This window comes from Mus caroli, chromosome 9 (assembly GCF_900094665.2).
Source record: "Mus caroli chromosome 9, CAROLI_EIJ_v1.1, whole genome shotgun sequence".
Classification (NCBI taxonomy): domain Eukaryota; kingdom Metazoa; phylum Chordata; class Mammalia; order Rodentia; family Muridae; genus Mus; species Mus caroli.
Genome location: NC_034578.1, coordinates 117,199,225 through 117,227,192, shown reverse-complemented (window position 1 = coordinate 117,227,192; position 27,968 = coordinate 117,199,225). Strand labels below are relative to the sequence as shown.

Sequence of the window (27,968 nt, the reverse complement as noted above, 5' to 3'; positions counted from 1 at the left end):
TGAGATCCACCTGCCTCCCTCCTAAATACTAGGATTAAAGGTGTGTACCACCATAAAAGTTTTATTTTAAAAATATGTGTATCTTGCCCTGCATGTATACATGTATGTGCATCATATATACATGCCTGGTGCCTGAAGCAGTCAAAAGAGGGTTTGAGTTCCACTGAGTTGGGATGGTTGGGAACCACACGTTGAGTGTCAGGAACTGAACCTGGATCCTCTTGTAAGAAGAGTAACAAGTGCCTTTAAATCACTGGGACAACTATCCAGCCACAAGGCATGGAGTTTTATCATGTATAACATGGAATGTTTCCTACATATGACTTAACTCAAATAATTTTTAACCTGTGTTTGATCCATGGAACCTGTGGGCAAAGGAGACAATGCTGTCCTCTGATCTCCACACATTGCCATAGCACATGTGCCCCTCCCCACAATAAATAAAATGGTAATACAAAATTTTAATATTCAGTCATGACACCTGTTATGTAGTTATTGGAAGTTGGCTCATAAGACTACACCAACCTTCAGGAAATTCAAGAAACGTATTGAGGGCCCAACAAGATGGTCACTGGGTAAAGGCCACCAAATCCCACAATCAGAGTTCTAGCCCCAGGATCCAGACATTAGGAGGTGACTGGTGAAGGTTGTCCTCTGACCTCAGTAAATGCTTACACACGTGAATGTAATAAAATTAGTTTACAAAGAAAAGAAACATTGAGGTATGGGTAAGTTAGAAAGTTAGCCTATTCACCGTGGTTCCTCTTGCCAGTTTATATAATCGGTGCACAAAGGGGGAAGAAGCCCTCTGCAGAGCTGCCTCTGGCGGGGCAAGGGGTGGGCAGGGTAGACAAGACGAATCCTTTCTCTTGTCCATGGTTGGTGCTCTATTCGGGGTGAGGAGACAATTGTTCCTCTCCCTGAAGACACTCAACGTTGAGTACCTACCAGTAGCCTACGTTTCTCAGACGCCACCATGTTCTGCTACGCTGAGAGTCTTGGACAGACACGTCCCATAGTGGGGCTGTCGGTGTCTGCCATCCCCGGAGCCCACGCGAAACCCCGCCCCGGAAGCTGCCTGCCCCTCAGACTCCTCCCCAGGCATGTGTGAGGTCACTGGTCTCCGGCCACCACCAGCTCCCGGGAGGGACCCAAAGGCGCCCCGACGGCGCATGCTCCCGCTCGGGCGGGCCGCTCGGCTCACCTAAGCCGGTCTTGCCTGCGTGCGTGGCGTTCGCGGAGCCCGGCGAACGGGTCGCGAGAACCTGGAGGCAATCGGGGCTGGGAGGCAACGGCCGCCAGGCGGCACCGCGCCAACACTGCCGCCCAGGCCTCACGTCTGACACGAACAGCGCGCGCCGCCACAAACCGAGCCGGCGCCCCAGCCAATGGGCGCCGNGCTGCGAGTGACCACGCCCACCGCCCCCTCGCACGTAAAGGGAGTCTCTGGCCGGGGCTCGCCGGCTACTGGCTTCTGATTGGCTGGGGCGAGCAGTGGCCGCAGCAGGCGAGGCCGGTGTTCTTGTACTCGGGTGGGGGCCAGAAGCCGGCAGGACTGGAAGCGACACCCCATCTCGGTGAGTGAAGCGGGAGCCGGGAGGGAGGCTAGGGCTGCGGGGCCGGGGGTCCCTCGGGTGGGCGGAGGACTCGGGGTCCCCCCGTCGGCCAGTGCATGTGGAGCCGGAGGAAGGAGGCCGGAGCTTCTGGAGCGGATCGTGGCCGAGGGAACGAGAGTCGCGGAGGAGGCAACGATGGCAGACCGGGCTGGTGCCAGCTTCGGGGACCCCGGGAGCAGTGGGAGGAGAGGGAGAGGGAGAGGGAGCGGGAGCGCGATCGCACGGGCCTCGGAGTCCAGACAAGGTCACAAGAAGGTGGGAGGTGAGGGCAGGGCGCAGCGCTCGGGCACCTCGGCCTGGCCTTCCCCGGGCGCCACCCGGGGTTTGCGCAGACCTTACGTGACCCTGTGTCACCGGATGGAGGAGGGAAGGCTGTGGCGGAATGCGAATGCCCCTGACAGGAGAACGGGGTGCAGAGATCACAAAAGCACGACTCAGGTTCAGGTGTGCCAGCCGTCCGGGTGACTCGGTTCTGTTATCTGCTTCCCTCGTTTATTCCTGGGGTGGAAAGCAGTCATCCCTTTGAGAGTGTGATCCCTACCCCGGGAATCTGCTTCCGGGACTACTGAGGCCCCCTGCAGCTTGACAGTTTGGATGCAAATTCTTGACAGGTTCAAAAGGTTCTCGGTGCTCCTGGAGTGTGCCAGGAGGTCTTCTCTGCACCGTATAACTTGAAAGGGCTTCTTAAGATACAAATCTTCATGTTGTGCCCCTAGCCCTTTGAATCACAATCTCAAAGCAGCCATTTTGCACAAGCTGACAGGTAACTTAGGCAAAATCAGAATTTAAAACTTACTGTTTTAGGTAATAGTTCTTAGGACCAAAGGGACATGCTGGGAAGAGTCTTCAGCTGTTATATCACCTGATGCCCAACCATTTTATTTACCTCTTCTAGGTTGCCATGCCTTTGGAAAAGTGTGTCAGTAGTTATACCTGGCCTTACAGAATAATGTGCTCAGCAAACTAAGTTTGAATATCTGGTTATTGCTGACTTGAAAATAAAAATATGTTCTACTTTCTGACAGATATAGGTCAGTCGTTGGGTGAGTGAGATAATAAAAAAAAATCTAGTGGAAAAAAATCTTTTTAGATTGGAATTGAAATTGTTAGATAATTTAACTGAAGAGAGAATAGCCCATTTAACTATAGGTGTAATGTACACAGTTTTTACAGTTCAAAGACAGTATGAATTTTTACATTTTCAGTTCAGATTTGCACCTGTAACATAAAAATGTTCATTTAACAATAAATAAATTGTCAAACAAAACTGTGGACTGTATGTGGGGAGTCAGATTGTAATCCTACGTTCCAGAAATACATTCCTGGTGTGGAACAATCCACATGACCCTTCAAACCCATTTATCCACCTGTAAAATAAGGATATTGATCATCATCTCTTACTTAATTTATTACACTCAAGTTATGATTTTGATCTTATTGACCGTGAGTTTTAAAGCACGTCCTTTCCTTCTCACCTAAGTGGCTATATTTCATGAATACTACCACCACTACCACCTCTACCATCTCCTCTTCTTCTTCTTCCTCCTCCTCTTCCTCCACAGCATGGTTTTGCTGTGTAGCCCAGGCCAGCTTCAAACTTGAGATCTCCTGCTTCCTGTAGTCTGATACTGACATTACATGCAATTTCCACCACAGCACACTCTTTTCAGTTTCCCCATCTTTTTGTAGCCCTTTCTGGTAGCCAAATGCATATATAATTGGTACAAATTTGTACCTTTTTTGCATTGGAGTAAATGCCTTATCTGCTGGGTCATGTAATTACAGTTCTATCCATGTGCCTTTCTTTGCGCTTCAGACTCATCTTCAGCTTCCTGCCCGACATCTGCCCTGTCATGCCTGATGGACGACTTTTGTAAATTTGATTTCATTATTTTTGTTGTTGTCTTGAGACAGGGTGTTGCTTTGCAGCCTAGACTAGCTTTGCACTCCTGATCCTCTTCCCTCTTGAGGGCTGAAATTATAGGCACATATCACCACTCTGGCTATCATTAGTCTCCTAAAAGAAATAATGGCTGCATGATGCGCCCCAATTCTTAACCGCATTATGAAATTATCAACATTCTGAAAGTGAGGTCAAATGCCCCACCCATTCCAGCTTGATAATCTGAATCACGCACTGGTGATGAAGGGAAGGGATGGGTGTCTTCTGTTCTTTTATATACAGTAAAGAGATGGTTCTCTCTCTCTCCCCCTCCCCCTTTTGCTCCATGAACCCACTGGACAATACACATATCCACCTAGGAAATGGGGAAAAGATACCAGCCGTGGTTTGTTCCCTTATTTGTGGTGTGTTTGTTGATAATGCTGGGGATCTAACCTGTGACCTCAAGCAAGCTCGGCAAGTGCTCTGTCACTGAGCTGTGTCCCCAGCACAATAGAGGTGCCTCTCTCATGATGAGTTCAGGAGGCATGAACACAAAGGGAGATTTGTTTTGTTTTATATTTTCGAGATAGAGTCCCTCTATTATGTAGCTCCGGCTGTCCTGGAACACAGAGATCCATCTGCCTCTACCTCTTGAGTGCTGGGATTAAAGATGTGTATTACCCTCCCCAACCACAAAGGGATGTTTTTAAAGTAGGTTGTAGTCTGATAATTTTTGTCACTTGTAGCTTCAAGGAATCAAGACCCACTCAGGATATTTTCTCATTTTCATAGATGCTGTGTAAGAACAATAAAAGGAAATGGGCATAGGTGTGTGCAGCTTGGTGTTATCACACTGCCTGATCAAACTCTGAAAGTACTCTACTCACTATGTGCAGGCCGTGGGGATGTATGCAAGGGGGCAGGTCCTGCACCCCAGCTTCAGGAACTCACACAGGTGTTTGTCAGTGTTCTGTAGGAGGGCGTAACCAAAGAGGACCTCCCAGAGGAGGCCAAGTCAGGCACAGACCTGCAAAACCAAGAGTTAACTGGGGAAAATTGAAGTAGAGAGGCAAAGGGGAGCTGTCGCAACAGAGCACTCGGCTCTGTAAATGCTTTGAGCTGGGCTGGAACTCAAGATCCTTCTTCAGACTCTGAGCACTGGTTTTACAGCTGTGTGCACCGCACCTAGTCAGTATTTGTTTTATTTTGTAAATGTAATCACACCCTGAACCTTGAGCTTACCAAGCCTTGTATGTACAAAGCTTAGTAAGATGTACTGTGTTAGGAAGTATTGGAGTACTAAAAAGAGGAAAGAAAAAGGAAAGTCTTAGTTCTAATCTGAATATTCTAGCTAGCTAGTCTTCTTCTCTGTTAAGGACAGTATTGACTCCTTAGGGAGTGTACGGCTTGGAGAGGTGAGCTCACTTTTCAAACTAAACATTGCCCCATTAGAGTTGGCTTTTCTTTGAGGGCTTTGCGGCATATGAAGAGTCCAGGATTGCATGCTAATGAGTGGATAGCAGTTGTCACCACTTGGAGATTCATGTACTGTATGCTGTGTTTGCCTCCTTTATTTAATCTGTGGGTCAGGATTACAGGCAGTGTCTCGACAGGAGACACACAGTAAAGATGACATGGGTTTGTCACTCCTGCACCTTGATGAACTTGCATGAGGTTAGTGTTTGTAGGGAGAGAACCCTTGCTCTCTGTGATGGCGGAATGAATTCTTCTGCTCCTTTACTCAGATAACCATTTGCTCATCTTAGCCTTGTCTGAGTGCCACTTAAAAGGAGGAGTGCCACTATAAAGAGGAGGCTGGGGGAACAGTAGGAAGGTGTGCGAAAGAAGGTGGGGCAGAAAAAAAGCAGAGTAGAGGTCAAATAGGACAGCCCTGAAGGGCTTACTTTGCTTTGTTTGTACTGATGCTAACACTGATAACCTCAGATAGAAAGAAAGCAGGAAGGAAGGAAGGAAGGAAGGAAGGAAGGAAGGAAGGAAGGAAGGAAAGAAAGAAAGAAAGAAACCAGCAGATGGTGGTGTACGCCTTTGATTCCATCTCCCATGAGGCAGAGGCAGGCAGATCTCTGAATTCAACGCTAGCCTGGTCTATATATTGAGTTCCAGGGCAGCCAGGGCTATGTAAAGAGACCCCATCTCAAAACAAAAAAGAAAACCCCAAAAGCTATGCAGTGGAACATGGAAGCATGCCTGTAAGTAGCTATTTCAATCTTGTCCAGGTTCAGGGATCAGCGCCTTCTGGCCTCCTCAGGCATTTGCAAGCAGATACACAGACAGACATCTACACATTCTTTTAAAAGAATATTGCTATTTTCCCAGTATGTTAAAAGAAAAATTGTTACATGAGAGAAAAGGCAAAGTGATGGAAGAATAAATATATACAATTCTCTTTAATTGTGAAAGTTCAATTCTAAAAGTATTTTTCAAGTTCACAGATAACAGATACCATGGAAACTAGGCATAGTTGTAGCCGGACTTTGTCTACTTTGTGGCTTCTTTCTCCTACCTTTTCAACCCCCTAGCACTAAATAGAGAAAAAAGTGAGGGGGGTGGGGAAGTGTGACATTATCATTAGACTACTTCCTGCTGACTAGAGGTGTCAAGTTCCTTGGGGACAAGTTTGATCTTCGCTGTCAGGAGATCTGATTTCTTCTCATTTCTTTGCATGTGACTACTTGACAAACCACACCACCTCCTGGGACCCTAGCCTTATATACCCTCTAAAAAGTTCCCAGAATTCCAAATGTCACATAATCACAGAAACTACCTACAGCTGCAAACTCATGCCTCTGCTAGAGCACGAGGCAAATCATAGTCAGCTGCTGCAGACGTCGGAAGCAGCCCCACATCTCACTCCTGAGATTAAAACGAAACCATATCTCTATTTCTGTTTTTAAAGAAACCAAATTTCTCACTACACATAGTAGTTCATTCAGTATTGAATAACATTCTAGGTGCTTTTAACTACACAACCTCAAAAAAAAATTCTCTTTCAGGAAGACTCTTCAAGAAATCACAATGTCAACCAACACAGACCTTTCTCTCTCTTCATACGATGAAGGTCANGGGTCTAAGTTTATTCGGAAAGCTAAGGAGACACCGTTTGTCCCGATTGGTAAGTTGGCTGATGCTCTGATGTGCAGCCTGCTGCGAGCTTGGAGCTATGGGTGCATGATAAATTTGTATATTGAGTAGATCCTGAAATACCTTTTTTCTCATTTTGTTGAAATATGGTAAGATCAATATATAAATTTCATCACAAAAGTTCTGTGTGTATTCAGATTTTTGGCTGTTATTTCAGGGCCCCATGCTTCGTGGGGATCTCCGGACCACCTGACTTAACAGGACTCAAGACAGAAAAACCCTGTTAAGGTTTCTAGCATTGAAAGGGTAGAGGTGAAAGTCAGCAAAGACATCTCGGATGAAATCAGGAGAGACAAGCACAAGCTTACAGGTGCTTCCCAGAGGACACTGCATTCTTCCACCAGTGATGGGCGGCAACACTGGAGACACAGGTTGCCAGATTCAGAGGCATGCAGCGACCATGAAGGCCCTACATCCCAGGAAACAGCAATATGATCAACAATGGAAATTCTAAAGTCAGCAAATTGGAACGGTTCATTCACTTAAAGCATATAGGAATTATAATTAGTATTAAAGCAGTAGAAACATTCCCTGTAAAGTTGGGGATTGACCACGGATTTATGGGAACTCTGCTGTTGTTGCCTGGAGAGACTGACACTGCAAAGGCAGGGCAGGAGCTGTGTGCATACTTTAGGAAGAAACTCTGTTGGTCTATGGGCAATGTAATTCTCTGCACAGGGAATACAAGACAGTCTAGTGAGAAGCGACTAGACCAGTTAGGACAAGGACTGCTGTCCGTGTTACTTGACAGTTGTTGTGATAAAATCCATTATCAAGAGCATCAAAAGGAAGAGAAAAGGTCATTTGTCTTATACGTCCAGGTGACAGTCTGTCACTGAAGTCAGGGCTGGAACCTGAAGGAGTTGATCCATATAGATGGATACAACCTGCTGCCTCACCCCCAGGCCCATGTCCAGCCCAGGGCCACCTGCCCAAAAAGGAATGGCACCACCCACAGTGGACTGGGCCTTCCCACTGTCAGTCAAAGCAGTGTCTCACAGACATGACCACAGGACATTCCCACGAGTGTGGGCAATGCCACAGTTCTGACTCCTTCACTTGACTCTTTTTAGCAGTGCTTCTCAACCTGTGAGTTTTGACCCTTTCACAGGGGTCACCTAAGACCATGGGAAAACATACATTCACATTACAATTCATAACAGTAGCAAAATTATGGTTATTAAGTAGCAACAAATATGATTTTTATGATTGGGGGTCACCATAACATGAGGACTATATTAAAGGATGGCAGCATTAGGAGGGTTAAGAACCAATGCTCCAGAGAGTCCCATTCACACTGAACCCAAGTAGGAAATGACTTCATTGGTGCAGCAGAAAACACCAGGGGAAAGTCTAGCTGGCTTTCCATTTTCTCGGTTCTCCTACAGCTTTCTGGTTTGGGTCTGACAAATTGTATTTACTCAAGAGTAGTCCTGCTGTCCTTTGTTTCTTCCTTTTCAGTGCTAACTCAGTTATTTCCTAATCTCCTTTCTCAGTTTTAACATCCAAGCTCAATTACAAGCTTAGCCTCTTTAGTGTGTATGTATTGCCTATTGTATATTGACTGCTAATTTTAGTTTTAGGTTATGCAGTCTAGGTATTATTAGCCTTTCTGAAATTCAATGTTCATTGTGGCCTAATGTGTGATTATATTTTGTCAAAATTTCCTAAACGTTTGAGAGACCATATGGTCTGTTTTAAAATTAATATGTCGTTTCTTTATTATTGTCTATGTGTGCTATGTGCATGTGCCACAGCGCTCATGTGGAGGTCTGAGGATGACCGTCAGGAGTTGGTTCTCTCCTTCCACTGTGTTGAGGCAGCTCTCTCTTCCTTTCTCTTCACTATATACCACAGCTAAGCTGGCCTATGGCCTCCTGTCTCCACCTTTCAGCTGCCCATAGGAGTGCTGCTGGGATTACAGATACTTACCACGTCTAGCTTTAAAAGAAAAAAAAAAAAAAGTTGGATTCCAGGAATTGGGCTCGTTGTCCAGCTTGACAGCAGGTTTACCTGCTGAGACAACTCACTGACCCTGGCATTCTTAAATCTGTCTACTTACTCCATAAACGCACATTTGTTCAGAAGTAATCGTTAGCTGAGCACTGTGGCACATGCTGTAACCCAGCACTGGGAAGGTAGGGGCAGGAGAATTAGGGAGTCAAGCTCATCTACTGCTCATTGCAGATTTGAGGCCAGCCTGGGATACATAAGACCCAGTGCGTAAGAGGCAGAGCCAAGTGCAGTTCAAGGCCAGCTTACTGTTCACTGTGAATTTTAGACTTGGCTTGTGAAGCAAAAATGATTGAAAATTTAGTTCATGTGTTACTTAATGAATGATCTGATAAAGTATCCTTACAAAAATAGCAGAAGGTACATTGGCTAACGCTCATGTCGTCTTGGCTCCTCTCCCATGCAGCCAACACAGTCACAATTCTTTGTGTTGCAGGAATGGCGGGCTTTGCAGCGATTGTTGCCTATGGGTTGTACAAGCTGAAGAGCAGAGGAAATACAAAGATGTCCATTCACTTGATCCACATGCGTGTAGCAGCCCAGGGCTTTGTTGTGGGGGCCATGACTCTTGGTAGGTTCATCAGGACATTTCTTCAATTTCTGTTTCTCATTGATGCTTTTCCTTACAAAGCAGAGTAAATACTTTCTGCTGACCTTAAAACAGTTTGAAAATACCTTTGATTCATTTTCTTATGAAAGAATAATTAGTTAGAGCAGTGAAAAAGCTTTGCCTCCTATGATGGGAAATCCTTATTCTGTAAGTCTTCAATTTCATTGCTCAGATTCTGAGCACAGGTTAATAGTAACAGTTTTCTGAGAAGGATATGACGGAATTGAGTTTGGGAGGGTAGAAAGGATCCTAAAATGTGCGTGCTTTTACTGGCATCACAGTTTATTGACTTGATCTTGTACAATGTAGTGGGTGTTTTTAAGATTTCCTGGTAAGTAGTGATTGTTCATTAAACAGTGTGACACGGTGAGCTGCTCACACTGGCCCGGTCCTGTAGACTGCGCGTGTTTTCTGAATGTTGGAGGAGATGTTCTAATGCTGCTCTCTTTTTCTTTAGGTATGGGCTACTCCATGTATCAGGAATTCTGGGCCAATCCTAAGCCTAAGCCTTAGAAGAGCTGGTGCCATGGGAAGTGCTTACTTTAGTTAGACGTCTCATATTGAGGTTACGTGTTTGTATCTACAATAAATAACATGTGGGTTTAGACAAAACACAGTATTGAATATTGGTTTACTTTCTTGTCAGCTTGATTTGCCTGGTGACCAAATTGTTAGTGACTGATTCACTAACTAGGTCACTCAGGGTGTTAAGGTAACACAGAAGAAATCTGTCACCTAAAAGTAGTTGGGCACAGTGTTTTCCTCACACCCTTGTGATGAAAGTCATTGTAAGAAGGGCAGCTGACAATGCAGATACACACACAGTATGGGCAGACTAGGCCATGCTTTGGGAGGGTATCAGGAAAGAATCCTGTTTGCCCTGGTTCGTTTATTTTGTCTGCTTGTGGACTGACTTCAGATCTTCAGGCTTTAAGGTTTGTTGGCTTCTGAAAACACTTTCCAAAGAGTCCACAAAATATAACTAGTTTATAAATCCCCTATAACTAAGTAGGAGGGAGGGAGGAAGAGAGAGAGAGAGAGAGAGAGAGAGAGAGTGTGTGTGTGTGTGTGCATGCACGTACAGCAACCTGGAAAGCTGTTAAGAGCTGCAGAGAGGCAGTGTTTATTAAAATCTGGTTTATTATAAACTGGTTGTGGGTTCTGGTTAAGCTCTTTTATAATTGCAAAGTTCTATTTTTGCTGCTTGGTAGTAGGATAATTCTTAAACATCTTTAAATAGAGGTTTTTGTTTCTTTTTTGTGGTACTGGGCATTACATGCAGGGTCTCACATAGGCCAAGCAAGTGCTGTACCACGGAGTTGAACCCTGGCAGCAGTAGGTACTGTATGTTGTAATACAAGGATAAAGGAAATGCATGGCCTAGTGCAGGCAGTGTGTCTACTTCGTAAGAGCCGAGTCTATTCAGGTATCAAAAGTGAGAGGTCAACGGTGGGTGGGCTGGTGTGTCGAGACATTACACACAAACTTGAATATACAGAATGTTAAGTGCACTTTGAAATCCATGTCCAACCCAAACTCACATTCCATAGAGACAAGGTGTCGTATGTATTGTTATTAAAATACGTCTGAACATATCAGATGTCTTGTTTTTATTTCAGTTTTGAAAAAGTAAATCCTTCCAGCACAAAGATTAGAAAACAGAATCCCTGTGGTAGTAGACTGTTAGAGGCCATCTACAGCTAGAACTGAGTGCTGCCATCTGTTGGGTACTTACTGTGTGCCCCACCCTGCTCTGAGAGAGTATGACTTTCAATTATTTGGTTATGAGCATATGAGTGCAAGTGCCCATGAGGCTGAAGGCATGGAGTATCCCTGGAGCTGGAATTATAGGCCGTTGTACTGGGAAATGAATTTGGGTTCTCTGCAAGAGCACTTCTTGCTCTCAACCATTGAGCCGTCTTTCCAGCTCCCTCCTTTTATCTCTCATTTGTTTGTGTGCAGCAGTCACGGGACAATTTTGAGGAGTCAGTTTTCTCCCACCATGGATCCTGGGTATCAGCAGGTTCATAGTCTGTGTAGCAAGCACCTTTTCCTGCTGAGTCATGGTGCTGGCCCTTTAAGAACTTGAACATACAGTGTCATTAAACTAATGATCTAGGAGATAGTGCCCACGCCACAGACCTGCACATTCCAGGGCTCGGGTCACAGGGCCTGCATTCCAGGTGCTGTGCCGCGCTGCCTACAGGACTGACCATAGATAGGGCTTTGTTTTTCACTGTTCCCGTGTAAACTGGAACTTTAGAAGAGTCCATGATAGCATGACAGGGGCCAGCAGATGTTAGGCACTTGCTGTGGTGGCCTTTGTGACATTGGAGTGGCAGTAGTGATAGATGGTATTTCATACAGTTAAGCAAGAGGCTGCAACTCTCATGGTCCTAATCACGAACTGTAAAGCCTGATCCAGTCAGAGTTTTCCGTCTTCCCAGCCATGACACGAGAGTGTGGACTAGCCATGCTACTGCGCTCCTGTCTAGCTGCTGCTGGAAAAGTTTGAGAAAGCTTTCCAAATTTTGGCTTCTTGCTTTAACAGTGTTCTGCATTTTGAGAATATGTTACTAAGTGCCAATACTCATGGTTCTGCCACTCTGAGCCAGAGAGCTGTGACTTCCTCATCTAAGGTAGAGACACTGTCCAGGATTAGAGAAAGAAAGTCCAAGGGACCTAGCCTGGCATGTCACGCTTCCGTAATCCAGTGCATGGCTGCTGCTTTATGCCTGTACTGAGTATAGGGGTGAAGTCCCAGCAGGCTGGCACTAAGTGATTGCGGCAGAACATGGTGGCTGCCAATAGAAGCAAGCAGCAGGAGCAGCTGGCTGGGCTTCCAAGCCCAGGGTTGGGATCGGGAGGCTCCCCAAGGCAAAAGCAATCTACTTTGGCTTCTCAGGGAACTCTCATCCTAATGTTGGGTATAATGGAGTGTGGGGTGACTGTGTCAGGCCTTTCTTGCCCAGTTACCTGTCAGTGTATCCCAAGTCCCTTTCACCCAAAGCACTTGGCATTAGTTCCCTGTTCAGCTAATGCCTGCTGACTTCATTAGAGTGAATGTTGGGCTTGGTTTGGTTTTTTTGCGTTTATGAAGTTCCAGCTGGTCCTTTGTCCGTGGGTTCCACACCCATGGAGTTCGTCCGACCACAGATCTGAAATTGTTTGTTTGTTTTTGTGTCAGTGGTGAGCATGTGTGGACTTCCTTTTCCTGTGGGGGTTCCTCGGGGTGTTGTGTACAACTGTTACGCAGTGTTATGTTGCGGTAGGCAGTGTGAGTGAGATTGAGAGACTTAAAGACTGCGACGGATGTGCACAACTTACAAGCAGAACCCTCACCCACTTGTTAGGAGACCTGATCGCCCTTGCAGGTTTGGGTCCTTCCTGGGGGTTCTGGAACAACTGGGGATGCTGTGTCTGAGCAACGGTGACATCTAGTGTCCAGAGTTGGGTATGACTACATTTACAAGCTCCCTGATCATGGTGCTCATGGAAACCATGCCTCCTGTCCCACAGATGTCCAGAGTCCCTAGGATTCACAGTTAAGGTTCCATCCCTGTGTAATTCCTCAGCCCATTCCCTCGCAGCTGCAAGGCCAAAATAAAGCGGAATGATCCTGAAGTGAAGGCTGCCGTGTGTCAAGCAGCAGAGCTGCCAGTACCTATGTACTCCGCCCTGTTGAAACCCAGGCCATTAGATACAATGCACGTGACCAGTGATGGCTTTACCTGGGTACGTTCAGGAAGAACCAGCGTGTGCCAGTTCCTGGCTCAAGAAATTTGCTTTCCCTTAGCCACTTGCACTGGGCAGAGACAAAAGAGGAGAGTTACCTGGGTCAAGCTGAGGCCATTGTCGGGCTCCGCCTTTAGCAGAGGCTGCAGTCCACCTCCCTGGTTTGCTTTTCTGTCAGCAACACCACCTTCTACCTCCTCTTGCTCTGAATCTTACAGGAGTCTTTCCTGCCTCTTATCTAATGGACCGATCACCAAGCCCTGTCAGCTTGTCTCACATCTGTCCCCTCCTCTCCCTGTTCCCTCCACTTTTTACCTAGGCCTGTTTCTTCTCCCAGGAGCTAGTGAGGAAGAGGCTGAAGAGGCCCACACACAAACTGTTCACTCTACAAAGGATGTCTAATACTAGTAAGCATATAAGGTCAAGGGGCTAGGCAGCAGGACAGACTGGCAATTCCTGAGATCAGACGGCCTCCATGTGCAGCTGGGGATGTGGCTCAATAGTAAAGCACTTGTCTAGCATATTTGAAGCCTTGGGTTCGATGTCCAGCACCAGAAAGAAAGAAAGAAAACAAGCTAGATTACAAATATCAGACAACAAAAACCTGTGAGATGGGCTGAGAATAGAATGGAGAAATTTTGGTAGGAAGATCACAGCGTATTTCCACAGTCCGTTGTGCTGCTGACTTGGTGAAGGGCTGGAGTAGATCGAATCCATTTGGACGGTCACCTGGAACAGAGGGCCACAGGATCTTGGCAGAACATTGGGCTTTCTGAGAAAGTCAACACGGGACTCCAGTATGAGATCTCCGTATACACGAATGCATCTTCAGTATTAGCTCAGTCGGTAGACGCAGACTTGCCTGGAGCCAAGTGACAATCCACAAGGACAATGAATGTTCCAGGGTTATAGGAATGGGGCCAGCAAAACCCAGGGCCATCACAAACTGAAGAGGGAGAACTAACGCCAAAAAATCTTGAATCTGAAGAAACCGAGCATTTTAATCCTCTGGGGCTCCTGAGTAGGGAGCTGAATAATCAGAAAGACTTAAATTAAAACCCTGGGCTGAGCTGGCCTGTGGTGGTGTGTGCCATTAGCCCCAGCACTTGGTATGCAGGCAGATCTCTGAATGCAAGGCCAGCCTGGGCTACCAAAGGAGTTCCAGGACTACACAGAGAAACCCTGTCTCAAAAGCCAAACCTGCCCTTATGAAGCAGGACAGCTGGGTGTGTAGATACTACTGACATACAAGGACATTTCACATGTTACAGACCTCTGCCACGCCTGTTAGACTCCTACAACAATGGAAATCCTTCTGTTTATGAAGAAGGATACCGGAGAGCCAGCTCAGTGGTTAAGAGCATTGGCTGCTCTTCCAGAGGACAGAATTCTCAGGTTCAATTCAAAGTACCCATATGGCCCCCCACAACTGTCCTGTAATCCCAGGTCCAAGGCATCTAGTGGCCTCTTCTGGTCTTGGGCACCAAGTACACACATGGTAAACAGACAGACATGCTGGGAAATATTATTCCCATAAATAATTTTTACAAAAGAAAATGGAAGTCTGGCTTGGCTCATGTCAGAGTCACTTTCCTGTTCAATTTCGTTTCTCACCGAGTAGAATGACTTTATGTTCATCATTTGTAGGAGGAATATAATTTCAGTGAGGGGACTCTACCTGATGACCCTGTTCAAGAAGATAAATATGCATGGGCTGGGACGATGGCTCAGCGTTACCTTGCAAACCTGACAACCTCAATTAGGCAAGAACTCATATATAAAACGACAAGTATAACCAGGTGGTGGTGGAACATGCCATTAATCCCAGCACAGATCTCTGAATTTGAGGCCAGCCTGGTCTACTGAGCAAGTTCCAGGACAGCCAGGGCTACACAGAGAAACCCTGTCTCAAAAAATAAATAAATAAATAAAAATAAAAAATAAAAATAAAAAGGCTAGTATAGAGTTACTTACACTTGTGATTCCAGTGCCAGAGAAACAAGCAGGCAGCCAGGCTAGCCAAATTGGTGATCCTGGGGCCAGAGAGAGGCCCTGTGTTCAAGAGCACTTTCTGTTGGTATGGAAAAGTACTCTAACAAAAGCCAGTTAGGAGGAAAAGTTGATTTTAGAGCAGAGTTCCATCACCTCAGGGAAGTGAAACAGCCAGCTACTTCACCGTCAGGAGCGGAAAGAAGTGAATGCATTCTTCTCTACTACCCAGCTTACTCGACCCGTACAAAATTCACAGCCCTACCAGGGTGCCACCCTTAAACAGTTAAACAAGACAGTAGCCCTCAGGCTGGCCTGGTCCAGACAATCTCACCAAAACTCTCCCAGGTCAGTCTCAAGTGTGTCCGCTGACAAATGTGACCACATCCCGTCTCAAAAACTGGATCAGTGAGGGACTGGAGACATGGCTCAGTGGTTAAGAGCGGTGATTGCCCTCCCAGAGGACTCAGGTTCAATCCCCAGCACCCACATGGCAGCTCACAACTGTCTGTAACTCCAGTTCCAGGAGATGTGACACCCGCACACAGACATACAGGCATGCAAAACACCAGTGCAAATAACATTTAAAAATAAACAGTTAAAAAAAAAACAAAAACTCTGGATGAATGGATTCTGAGGAAAACCCTTAAGGTTGGTGTCTGTTCTCCGCACGCATGTGCACAAATAATTAGCTTTTTAAATGAAGTTTATTGTGAGATTGTCTCTCCCAGATATGTCAGAAGCTACACCTATGAGGTCTCACCAACATGGCTGCCAAAGCAAGACCTGAACAAAATGATACCAACAGACATGCTAACATGGAGGGGGGAAAGTTCACAAGGCCTCAACCCTGGACAAAGACCTATGGGAAACTAAGGAACACTGAGGCCAGGAGAACTGCTCCTCTTAGAGACGAGGACACCAATTGTCTGTCCAATACCCAGTGATCAGTCAGTTCTGAAAACATACACACAAGCAACATTATGCAGACTAAGCATATGGCATTCATGTATTTAGGAATACAGGAATACAGGAGTGTGCATGTGCACACACACCATCACCACCACCATCACCACCACCACCACCTCCTCCACCACCACCACCACCAACAACAACAATTAAAAAGAGGGCATGAGTTTGAAAGAAAGCAGGGACAGATACATGGAAGGTTTTGGAGGAAAGAAAGACCTGCACTTCTGGAGGTCCTGAGTTCAATTCCCAGCACCCACATGGTGGCTCACAACCATCTGTAACGAGATCTGCTGCCCTCTTCTGGCATGCAGGCATATATGCAGACAGAACACTGTCTACATAATAAATAAAACTAATCTTAAAATAAAAATATGTGGCATGGCTTCCTAAAAAAAAAAAAAAAATTTAAAGGGAAATGTTAAATTATGTCCCACTTGCAGAATACGAAGAATCGATGGAGTAGCAAATGTTTAAAATGTTGTTTTATTTCCTGTATTTAATCTGAGTATTTTATATTTCTGAAAATGTTACAAATAGTTATAATTAAAGCATGTTACACATTAATGTCTGGTGAGATGGCTCAGCAATAAAGGCACTTGCTGCCAAGCCTGATGACCTGAGCACCAGCAACTCCCACAAATTGTCCTTGAACCATTGTACACATGCATGGCATGGGTGCCCCCCCCTCGATAAATAAATAAATAAATAAATAAATAAATAAATAATGTAATTCTAAAAATTAGCAGTATTTTCTGGGCAGTGGTGGCACACACTTTTAATCCCAGCACTGGGAAGGCAGGGCAGAGTGTCTGTGAGTTCAAGGCCAGCCTAGATTACAGAGAGTCCCAGAACAGCCAGTGAGTGCTACATGGAGAAACCCTGTCTCAAAAACAATCAAAAAATTAGCAGTGTTCTACGAGTATTTTTGGCCAGAGAAACAGGATGTGGGGGCTGGGATAACAAAAATGAAGACATGGATCCTAATTCTCTTGTCTTCCTGTATGACAGAGCATCAGGTTTATAAACTATACAAATTCTTCAGACTGAAAAGTGAACAAAGAGTGGCAGAAGAGCCTCAGCAGGGACAGTGAGAAGGTTTAAAAAGAATATAAAGTAGAGAAAAACATCCCTAGACTTGTGAGAATGGGATACTGAGTATCCTGATTAAAAGCAACCCTCAGTAGCCAGGGAGACGACTCCACGCTTGCTGTTCTCACAGAGGGTCTGCATGCCAATTCTGGCAGCCATGTGGCAGCTTACAACTGCCTGGGGACCTGAGGCTCTCTCTGGCCTTTACAGTCATATGACATACACAGGGTGCACAGGCATACATGCAAGCAGACACTCCTATAAAACAGTTAACTGGAAAGCCATTCTGTGACGTGCATGAGCATGTGCACACACACACACACACACACACACACACACACACGCACGCGCGCACGTACAGTGTGGTGCTGGGGATAGAACCAGGGCCTCATACAAACCAGGCAAGCACTGTACTGCAGAGCTTCTCTCTGTACCTCTCCAATCCTTAGTCTCTTAGGACAGGCTCTCTTTATGTAGCTCAGGTTGGCTTGGAACTCATTGTAGCACCCAGACTGGACTTGAATTTGTGGTCCTCCTACCTGTGCCTCCAAAGTGCTGGGATTGCAGTGCATTCATGCCTGAAGCTTTCTAATACATACCCTAGGAGGCCAGCTGAGATTCTATATCCTCTTATGTGGTGTGCTCTCATCCTAAGGGAAGCCTGGCTTGCTTCTAGGAGCAGCACTTTCCCAGGACCTTATCAGCACATCTGGCTCCTATTCTCCCCACAGCACCCAGCTGCCTCGTGATTGTGAAGTGGGTGAATGGCACATGCACACTGTGGAGAAGACCCTACTGCTCTGTGATGCTATCTACTGAATCCACTCTGCCTCTTGGCAGTCATGCAGATTTTCAGTTCTCAGTCTCGGCCCAACACATAGGCCACTGAAGACCATAAAAAAAAAAAAAAAGGTTTGTGCTTTCTGGTCACATAGCACATCTGGAGTATCGGGAGGAGAAAGCATGAGAGGAAGCAAGGGCCCAGGGAAACTGAGCACGCAGTGGGCGTGGAGGGAAGCGAGATGGAAAAGGGTTGGTTCCCTTCAGAGTTTAAATTTACCAAACTATGCTAAAAAAAAGAGTTGCCCAGCTGGAGACATGGCTCAGCAGTTAAGAATTCCTCCTCTTCCAGAGGACCCATGTCAGGAGGTTCACAACCACCAGTGACTTTGTCTTAGGGTTTTACTGCTGTGAACAGACACCACAACCAAGACAACTCTCATAAGGACACTTAATTGGGGCTGGCTAACAGATTCAGAGGTTCAATCCATTATCATCAAGGCAGGAGCATGGCAGCATCCAGGCAGGCATGGTGCAGGAGGAACTAAGAGTTCTGCATCTTCATCTGAAGGCTGCATGCAGAATAATGACTTCTCAGCAGCTAGAATGAGGGTCTTAAAGCCCACACCCACAGCGACACACCTATTCCAACAAGGCTGCACCCCCTAATAGTGCCACTCCCTGGACCAAGCATATACAAACCATCACAGACTCCAACCCTAGGGAACCCAATGCCTTCTTCTGGCCTCCATGGGCACACACACACACACAGAGAGAGAGAGAGAGAGAGAGAGAGAGAGAGAGAGAGAGAAAGAGAGAGAGAGAGAGAGAGAGAGAGAAGCTTTATATAGGAGATGTTGTGCACCTGGACACACTGTACTGTACTGCGAGGGGGTGGGCAGGTGGGTGCAAGGCTGTGGGTATCCAGCCCTGTACCTTCTTCACAAGTAATGATATACTACTCACATTAATTGAATGGGAAGCAGAAAAACAGGTTTAACATAGCTGGAGACTTTCACATTATAAAGGCTAGTGAGAGCATCTGGCCTCCCTCAGCTCATTTTTCCTATGTGTTTGCCTCCCTTCAAGTCCCTGAAATACAGCAATGTCAAACTAGGAGATTTTTTAAAAGTATTTTCTTTAAAAAAAAAAAAAAAAAGGAAAGAAAGAAAGAAAAACCACACACTTTTTTTGAAATCTTCTAAAATGCAAATAAATAAATTCATAAATAAGAAGACCTAAAATCCTACCATACTGATATAATCGCCTGTGTGTTGTTTCACGTCTAGGTTTTCTTAGTATGGGTGTGTGCACATGTTTGTGTCGGTGCACACGTGCATGGGGAAGACAGAGGTTGTCCTCAGTATTCGTCCTCAACTGCTCTCCACCTTTAGTTTTTTTGAAAAAGGGTTTTGGGGTGAACTTGAATCAGTTCCTGGACTGGACTAGACTGAATGGCCAGGGATGTGTCTCGTCATCCTGCGATGTGACCCATAAACGCTTTCAACATTCCTCTTTTAGTTCTGAGCGCTGTTTGAAAAGGAGGAAGCGTTTTGTTTTATTTTGGTTTTGGTTTTAGCATTATTAATTTTGGTCTACTCCAATCACAATCATGACCCAACATTCTCCCCGCCTTGTTTTGTATTTCCAAAGATAATATGGTTAACTATGTTACATTTCATAAAAACCGTCCACTTTCCAAAACCCTTGGAGGCCAGTAGGATATGCATCCTACTTTTTCAAAGACGCTGGAGGTCGGTTGTGCACGGTGGTGCAGCCTGTGTCATCCAGCATTCAATAAGGACAGGAGGATGAGAAATTCAAGATCATGCATGGCTACAGAGCAAGTTCGAGGCCAGTCTGGAATGTATGAGACCCTACCTTTAAAAACAAAAACAACCCCCCTAAATCCTTAAATAAAATACACTCCGGAAGAGTGGAGGCTTCGTAGGCGCTTTGCCTTCTCCCGTCCAGCTGGTATGTGAAGTTCCGTGGGTCTTCCCGGACCCCTCAGCACGCTCAGCTCAGACCTTTAGAGGCTCTCTCGGCCCCCGTAGACGCGCGCGACCGTGCTGGTTTCCCTGGTGACGGTTGCCAAGGCAGCACATGCCGGCGTCGGGAAGGGCGGAGGAAGTGCCCGCGGCCCTTAAGACAGACCCCGAAGCGCAGCCGCGGTAAGTGGAGGAAGACTGAGTAGAGCGGGAGTCAAGCGAGGGTCGAACCGGGTCGGAGCAGGAAAAAGAACCGGGGGCTGAGCGGGGGAACTGAACCGGGAGCCGAGCGGGAAACCGAACTAGGAACCGAGAGTGGAGCCGAGAGCCGGGAACCGAACCGGGAGCCGAGCGAGGACCGAGCCAGGGTCAGAGCGGGGGAAACCGAACGAGGGGCCAAGTGGGGAACAGAACCGTGGCCGAGAGTGAGGAACCGAACTGGGGGCCGAGCAGCGAGAAGCCAAGACTGGGAAACCAAACCATAGACCCTGCGAGTGGCCTCTCCTGTTCCCGCCCCTCCCTGGGCAGACTCGTGTTTTCTGCGCGAGGAGGGCTCGTGAGGCAGAGGAACGACCCAGCGACCTGCACGGGCATGACTAGAAAGCAGGTCTTCTGCAGCTGCTACTTAGCACGTGGCGTCAGGCCTCACCCCACTCCATCCCCCGCTTAGATGCTGCTGTCCTGACTTGACGCTCATTCTGGCTTTTAAAAACATAAGAGGCCTGGGATGGGGAGGTGGGATGGGTTGCGTGGGTGAGCTAGAAAGTGGCAGGCTGGTGGGAAGTGATGGGTGCTCAAGGCCCAGTCCTCCATCCTGCGCACAGCTTTTCTCTTCCTTGGTCTTTTGAGTAGGGTTTCACTCTGTAGCCTGAGATGGCCTTAAAACTCACTAGAAGACCCATGCTGGTCCCAAATTGGTTATCATACTCACATTTGAAGCAGGACTGGACTACATACCAAGATCTTGTCTTAAAGAGAAAACAAAAGTTTTAAGCAATTAGGGTTATCTGTGGTTATCTAAGTATCTGTAACAATTACTTGTGGTTAAGGTAGTTTGTTGGTTACAAAGTATAGCTATCTAAAAAAAAAAAAAGGCCAAATTCTTTCATGTTTTTTTTTTATAAATATTCATTAAGTACCTACTGTGTTCTGTTGTAGCATGGCCATGAACAAAGTGGATGAAAATAATGGTCCTGGTAGGCGTGGTGGCACATAGCCAGCATTTGAGAGACCAACACAGGAGCATTGCCAAGAGTTTGAGGCAAGCCTGGTCTACACAGCAAGTGCTGGGTCATCCGGCCAGCCCTTGCAGGACCCTGTCTCAAACAGCTAAAAATAAAGTTAAAGTGTGTGTCCTCTGGTAGTTTACGTACTAGTGGGAGAAAGCACAGTTGGTATGTAACGTGTGCTACAGGTCAGGAGCAAAGGCGGATGACCTGGGCAGGGAGATGGTGTTCTGTGAGTACAAGAAAGGGTTGGGACAGTTCATACTCACTAGCAAATTGACTGGATTTAGAGCCATCTAGGAAACACTCCTCTGTGTGTGTGCACGCGTGCATGAGGGTGTCTCCAGAGAGGTTTAGCTGAGAAAAGAAGACCCACCATCCCATGGAACCCCAGACTGAAAGCAGAAGTGGAGCCTTCACCTCTCCGTGCTTCCCCACAGTGGACCCCCTGCGGCCATCCACTTGTGGGTGCTGTCCTTCCCCAACATGGTGAGCTGTATCCTCCAAGACTGTGAGCCAACTAAGCCACCTTGAGTTGCTTTGGTCACACGATTGCCCACAGCAATGGGAAAGGTAACTCATATACAGTGGGGACAGGGGCAGCTCTTGTCAGGAGCTCGGGGGAGTCATCCCAGTGGAAACCCATTGAATCCAGAGATGTCCAGGAGACAGCCAGAGAACACACGGAGACAAGAACTTAGAAGGAGCAGTCAGAGTGCAAGCTGTGAGCCCGAGGCACCCCTAGTGAATGCTCACACGATTATCTTCTCAGTGTGCCTGTTCCTAGCATTTGGATTCTGGGGTGTCCAAGTGGCAGCTAGAACTATAGACCCAGTGTGGCTTCTAGACACTAAAATGCTACTCAGCTGTGAAAAGCAAGGCCCTGATTCATGCAGCAGTGGAGTCAAACATATGAAAAGTGACACGGAGATAAAAGAGAGAGAGAGAGAGAAACAGATCCAATCACAACAACCTACCCAGTGTGTGACTCTGGTCGTGTGAAATGGTGTGAAAGGCAAAAGAGAGAACAGAAGCAGCGTAGGGTGGGGACTGGCCATGGAGCATGAGAGTGGGGGCCACGGTGGAGTGTTGGTGTCTAGCTGATAGTGGTAGTCTAGCTGAGAGATCATGCTGTCAGAAAGTGGCTGTGATATGGAGGACGATGGACTGAAGAACCTGTACAGGGATTGATATGTGGGCCAGGATACAATTGTGCAGGACATGCTGAACATGTCCTGGACCCCTACATGAGTGTCAATAGGCCAGTGAAACAGGAGAAAGAACCAGGTGAATTGTTCAGTGTGACACATGTTTCTGACTCCTGGTAGGCAAACGTCCAGGGCAGAGGGAGACAGGAGCAGAGACTTGGCAGGCATGAGTGGGCCTAGGTACAGGAATGGCTGCCTAGATTCTGATGGGAACTGAGAGGAGGCTGGAACAGATGACCCCTTGTCTCAAGCTCCTCCTTTGATACTGAGAGTGAGATCTCCGAGGGGATAATAGACAGAGGTGGCTTGGCTGGTGTGCTGTGTCTCAGGGGAAATGATTGCCACAAACGGGTCCCTGTTCGGGTGCCATTTTGACTGGGATCAGTGGGCCCTCCTCAATCTGTGCAAATCAGAGTCTCAGACAGATGGGCATAGAGTTGGTGAGAATTGGGGGGTGACAAACAGACAGGACACAGGGAGTGTGCTGGATCTGAATGTAATTTGTCAATTCGAGCATCAAACTTTTTATACAGAAGAAAATAGGGAAGTTGGGTGACACAACGGTAAGGTACAATAAGGTTACCGGATGCTTAATGACTCTTAAACAAAACAAAGGAAATGCTAACACAAAGACTGGCAGGAAATGGGCAATAAAACAACTGAGACAAAGTCAGCTCTATCTAAGGTCAGCTATAGTCTTAGAAGCCAGTTGTGAAGTCTTTACACTTCTAGGGCAGGGGCTTTCACACCCAAGTCATGGTTCTAATTAGGGAGTTCCACTCTAGCTAACCTTCTCATGAATAATGCAATACTCTAGTTCCTCCTTAAACTACAACCTGATCTACTTCCTAAACCAATGTAAATTCCTGTATATGGGAGTGACTTGGCTTTTATTCTAAGTGATAGTGTGGGGGGACTTTCTACTAATAAGTAATGTAGTCTGCCAAACGTAACTATAATAAGAATTCTAAATTTACTTTGCTAAGTTTGCCCTGAGATTTCTAACTATGTAATAGATAGTAATGCCTGATTTCTTTCACTATCTCTCTTACAATACTAAAGGCAATTCTGAATGTCACTGAATAGGCAACATCTTATGGAATTCCAAGCTCAGGGTCGGCTCAAGGCTCAAGGACTATCTAGAGCATTGGTGAAGGCCAGGAAGCAAAGTTCAATTTTGCTTAGGTATTTGGCAAGTCATTGCTTGGAGGCACCTATAACAAAACAATACTGAAAGGAAGCACACAGATCCATTCGCAAGGACAAAATTGGAGCATACGTGCTATGGGATGCCACAGTTCCAGGAGACTAAGTTTTCGTGAAACTCTTCGCCTCGGGACTTCTTCCCAGTTTCTAAACCTGTCAAGCAAGTCGCTACTGGAGTGGATGTAGCAAATGATGTTTTCCTTACATCATCATAAGCTCTTTCCTTGCCTGTGGGAAGGAAGGACAGATGGACAAGGAGGCATATGTCAGAAGCACTTGATTCCAAAGGGCTTTAGGTCTAAACCAGTACTTTGGGGCTTGTCTTCTGGGTGAATGGGTCACCTCAAAGTATGGTAGAAAGATTTGCTGAGCTATCTGTTCATGTGTTTTAATGTGTGAAATTATACCTCAAATAAACTATTTACTTATTTTTGGTTTTTGACACACAGCGCTCTGTAGCCCAGGCTGGCCTTTAATGCCTGGTTCTCCTGTTGAGATCCAAACTCTGGGACTGTTCGTATGTGCCACTCACCCAGCTCTAGCCCCCAACTGTGAAGAAGAAATGATGGCTGGAGCCTATGTCCAGAGACTGGGATCTAGCTGGTCTGGAGTTGAGCTCAGACATCCTCAGCTTTGACAGCTCCTGGGAGATGCTAATGTGCAGCCAGAGTTGAAAGCTGCTGACAGAAGGGCTACAGATGAGGCAGAACAGTGAGTCTCCTGCTGCCACCTGCAGTCAGGGAGTCTGCCTCGCTTTAGGTGAGGGTGTCCGAGTGCGAGCAAGCGCCTTCTTAGATTCACTGTTGGCTCAGTAGACAACCTCGGCCTCAGCTGGCCCACATCGTGCCATGTGCTAGTCACGTGCTAGTCAGTCGTACAGTCAGCTCTGGCTTCTCTGTTCTCAGGGCAAGATGGCGGCTGATGAGAGCTCGTCAGACACTCTGCGACTCCAGTTCAAGGCCATGCAGGAGCTACAGCACCGACGGTTACAGAAGCAGATGGAGAAAAAGAGGGAGAAAGAGCTGAGCTGTCAAAGCAAAGCTGACAACCAGGAAGGGCTCATGGTGATCCCAGATGGCCTCAGCCTCCTCGACACAGAGGAGCAGAACCTAAAAAACATATTTGAAAAGAGGTAAGGACCCTTCGGCCGCACTGCAGGCAGGTGGAGAGGGCAGGGGTGCAGTGGACGCAGTGCAGGCAGGTGGAGAGGACAGGGGTGCAGTGAACTCTCTGCAGGCAGGTAGAGAGGGTAGGGATGCAATGGACANAGTGGATGCAGGTGGAGAGGGCAGGGGTGCAGTGGACGCAGTGCAGGCCCTTGGAGAAGGCAGGTGGAGACAGCTGGTTCGCCTAGGCAGGTGTTTGGAAGTTCAGAGTAAGTGTCACACAGATGTCTGAGGCCTCTTGTAGCTGACAGAGCTGTGGTTTCTGGGCGAGCACTGCTAGGCAGTGTATTTAAAGGCAGACGGAGAGACTGTAAGCGCATCAAGCCATGGTTAGTCCGACTTCTCTCTCACTTTGCTTAGACCTGTGCTTCTAAGGACTGGGGTGGACTTGATAGTTTGTAGATCCTTTGGGTTCTTTCCGGGCCTTTCACCTCTGCCAGCACTAACCCCCCCCCACACACACACACCCTGAGAGATATTAGCACATAAATGTCACCCTGTTCTGAAGCTCTGCAGATTTCTCTAGTCATTAGTGTGAAAGTTTGGAGATATACAGAATGTTCTCAGTGCTCTGGACCTGACAGTTGTAGGGTTATAGGGGTCCCGAGTCCGCTCTGCCACAGGGCTTGAGCTGCTTGGGAAGGAGGGATGTGGGAAATTTTTACTGCGCTTGCCTCACATGGGTTCTGAGTGGGTGTTGGGCTATGGGAAGCTGCGGGACACAGCTCTGGGATTAGGGGGTGTAGTCTGAGATCCCAAGGAAAGCCGGAGCTGGCTTGGGGGTTCCCAGGCCTACAGGGAGACCCGGGCCATCTGATTCTCAGGCTCTTGGGCACCCAGGCACCGCTGGAAACCACAGAAGAGCTGAGAACAGAGTGGGGACCTGCGGGCTGGATCTAGCCCGGGGATGAGGGAAAATGGGGGAGAGCTCCGGCTGGGTCCCACGGGGAAGAGAGTCCTTGGTCTGTTCAGTGGGTGATTTGGCGTGGGCTTGATGGAGGCCGTGGCTGGGAGTGCTGAGAGGCCTTCTAAGTCTAAGTCTTCTAAGAAGACTAGATGGCCAGCTCTTTAGGTGAAGGCCTGCTCCATTGCTCCCCATGGCGGCTCTTGATGAAAAGAGGCAGTCCATGGTTTTAAGGCATTTTTTGTCATGACGGAAAGTGGATGAGTAAAAACCTTACCCCAGTTCTCAGGGTGGGCCTGAGGTAAAATACCTTTTGCAGGGAGGAGTGTCTGGGAAAGGGTGTTTATTGGCTAAGCCTCCAGGCCTTTAGGTGCCTCATTAAAATGGAGATCTGTCTTGAGGCTGTGTGACCACAAGTCACTCACATCTTCTAGAGAGGGGCTTGGGGTATTGCCCTTACATGACTGATGGCCACAGATCTATGGAGGGCTGCAGCCTGGTGTCAGGAGCCTGGTGTCCGGGAGCGTGGCAAAACGCCTGCTGTCCCTCAGGGTCACTGGGGTTTCCAGCCTGTGCTCAACCAGGAACCAGGCTGCCTTTCATGGTTCTACAGACAGTGTCACAGGAGCACGCAGACCTGTGTAGACTGATGCAGTACCTTGTGATAGCCTTGTCCCAAAGACCACAGCCATCGATGAGTTGTCTCTTTGCTTTTGATCTTGCCCAGAATATTTTTGCTGGATTCAAACTCATTTTTTATGGTTTCTTGGTTTTCCAAATGACCTATTGTAAAATGCCATTGGGGGGGGGGCTTTCTCAATAATTAAAAAGTCCTATGGCTCTTAAATATCTACCTCAGCTTGATCCAGACCTATCTATAGTGGGCCTGGCCCCAAACCATAGACAGTGGAGCTGGCAGCCACTCGGGCCTTTGGTGGAGTGATGTCAGGCACAGCAGCGTTCACAGTGGTCCCCACCTACAATCCCTGTCCTTCATAAAGTGCTTGTTAGCTGTTCTGCTCTGGGCTGTGTCATCTGCCCCTCCCATCACTCTGGGCATGGTCACATGCCTTTGTAAAGACAGGGACAGCAGATCCTGGCTCTCTGACAAGCCAGTCTAACATAGTTGGTGTTTTCACACATGTACATACATTCATACACACATGTACACACATGCACACACACAGACATGTTATCCTGCAAGGGCATATAGAAATTCTAAGTCTTAATTAAAAATTGAGGCTGGTGTCCAGGTTTTAGGTGAACTTGGCTTCTAGGCTAGTGAGACACCCTGTCTCAAGGAAGGTAGATGGCATGTCTGAGCATAACCTCCACAGTGTTCTCTCAGCTCCACACGCATGCACATGTGCATGTCTGCATACATGCGCATCTGCACACACACAAACACATTCGTACACATGGACGGACACACACACTCATACACATGGACACACACACATACACACAAGGATTTTTATATAACCCATCTGAAGAAATAAGCAACACTACCTGAGTCTTCTTACATAGCACATCCACACTTAATCACTCAGCTCTGAGAACAGTATGTTTAAATCTCCTCTCTTCTCTCACAGTTTCGGTCTTATTTTGTACAGACAACTTCTTAGTGCCCCCTAGTGGCCAACCCTGATACTACAGGTGCAAGCCAGCTTTCGGAGGCCTGGGCACTGTTGCCTGTGAGGAGCAGTCGGTCCATCTTTCCCTTGCAGGGTGTTGGAAGATGAAATCCAGCATCTTCGCAGTGAGCTCCGGGAGACAGTCGATGAGAACGGGCGACTGTATAAGTTGCTGAAGGAGAGGGACTTTGAGATCAAACACCTCAAGAAGAAAATAGAAGAGGACAGATTGGCCTTCACCGGTAACTCCAGTGTGGCTTGGAGTCCAGGCGGGTGGGCCCAGTTGTCCTGTAAGAGAACAGTACGGGGTCAGGTGTGCTCACAGTAGTCGATGGGGTCTCTCTCTCTCCTTGGTACTTGGCTTAGATGCTACACACACCTGCTGTGTGCTGCAGAAGGAACGTCGGCTCCTCTATGAAAGGTTTCTACAACCCAAACACCCTTGACAGATGCCACCCTCAGCAACCCTGTAGGTCTGGGCTGCACTTTAACTCTGGTGGAGAACTTGGCACCAGAGGTGTGATAAGGACTCCGATTCTGCAGGTCTTCACAAGGGGTAACCTTGGCCCTGTGGGTGTGGGCTAGGCACAGGCTCTGCAGTGATGCCTCTGACCCAGCATGTAAATTGGTGGGGGCTGTGCCTCTGATGGCATAGTGCTCCTGTGGGCCACAACAAACCTCCCAGGTGAGTAAAACAGAGAGCCAGTGTCATCCACCAGGGGGAGCAGTGGGACTGCCCTGCTCTTTCCAGAGCCCCTCCCTCCCTTCTCCCTAAACAGGTT

The 27,968-nt window shown here is 47.2% G+C and overlaps 2 protein-coding genes across 3 annotated transcripts in view; both read left to right on the top strand.

Annotated features, from left to right (window-relative positions):
* The first annotated feature begins 1,134 nt into the window (after positions 1-1,134).
* On the top strand, positions 1,135-10,884 carry Higd1a (HIG1 hypoxia inducible domain family member 1A). Of its 2 annotated transcripts, none has more exons than XM_021171926.2 (4): positions 1,135-1,577; positions 6,520-6,634; positions 9,113-9,247; positions 9,744-10,884. In XM_021171926.2, exons 2-4 carry the CDS (start codon positions 6,538-6,540, stop codon positions 9,797-9,799), a joined length of 288 nt encoding a protein of 95 aa, XP_021027585.1. In that variant the 5' UTR covers positions 1,135-1,577; positions 6,520-6,537; the 3' UTR covers positions 9,800-10,884. The 2 variants fall into 2 exon arrangements, with proteins under 2 accessions (XP_021027585.1, XP_021027584.1); XM_021171925.2 differs by having other exon boundaries at positions 1,138-1,577; positions 6,516-6,634.
* Positions 10,885-19,953: 9,069 nt separating this feature from the next.
* The window catches only part of Ccdc13 (coiled-coil domain containing 13), a 41,129-nt gene continuing 33,114 nt past the window's right edge, over positions 19,954-27,968 (top strand). Inside the window, exons 1-3 of the mRNA XM_021172328.2 lie at positions 19,954-20,025; positions 24,388-24,614; positions 27,280-27,428. Coding sequence (XP_021027987.1) covers positions 24,394-24,614; positions 27,280-27,428 — 370 coding nt within the window. The 5' untranslated portion in view covers positions 19,954-20,025; positions 24,388-24,393. The remainder of the gene's footprint in view (positions 20,026-24,387; positions 24,615-27,279; positions 27,429-27,968) is intronic.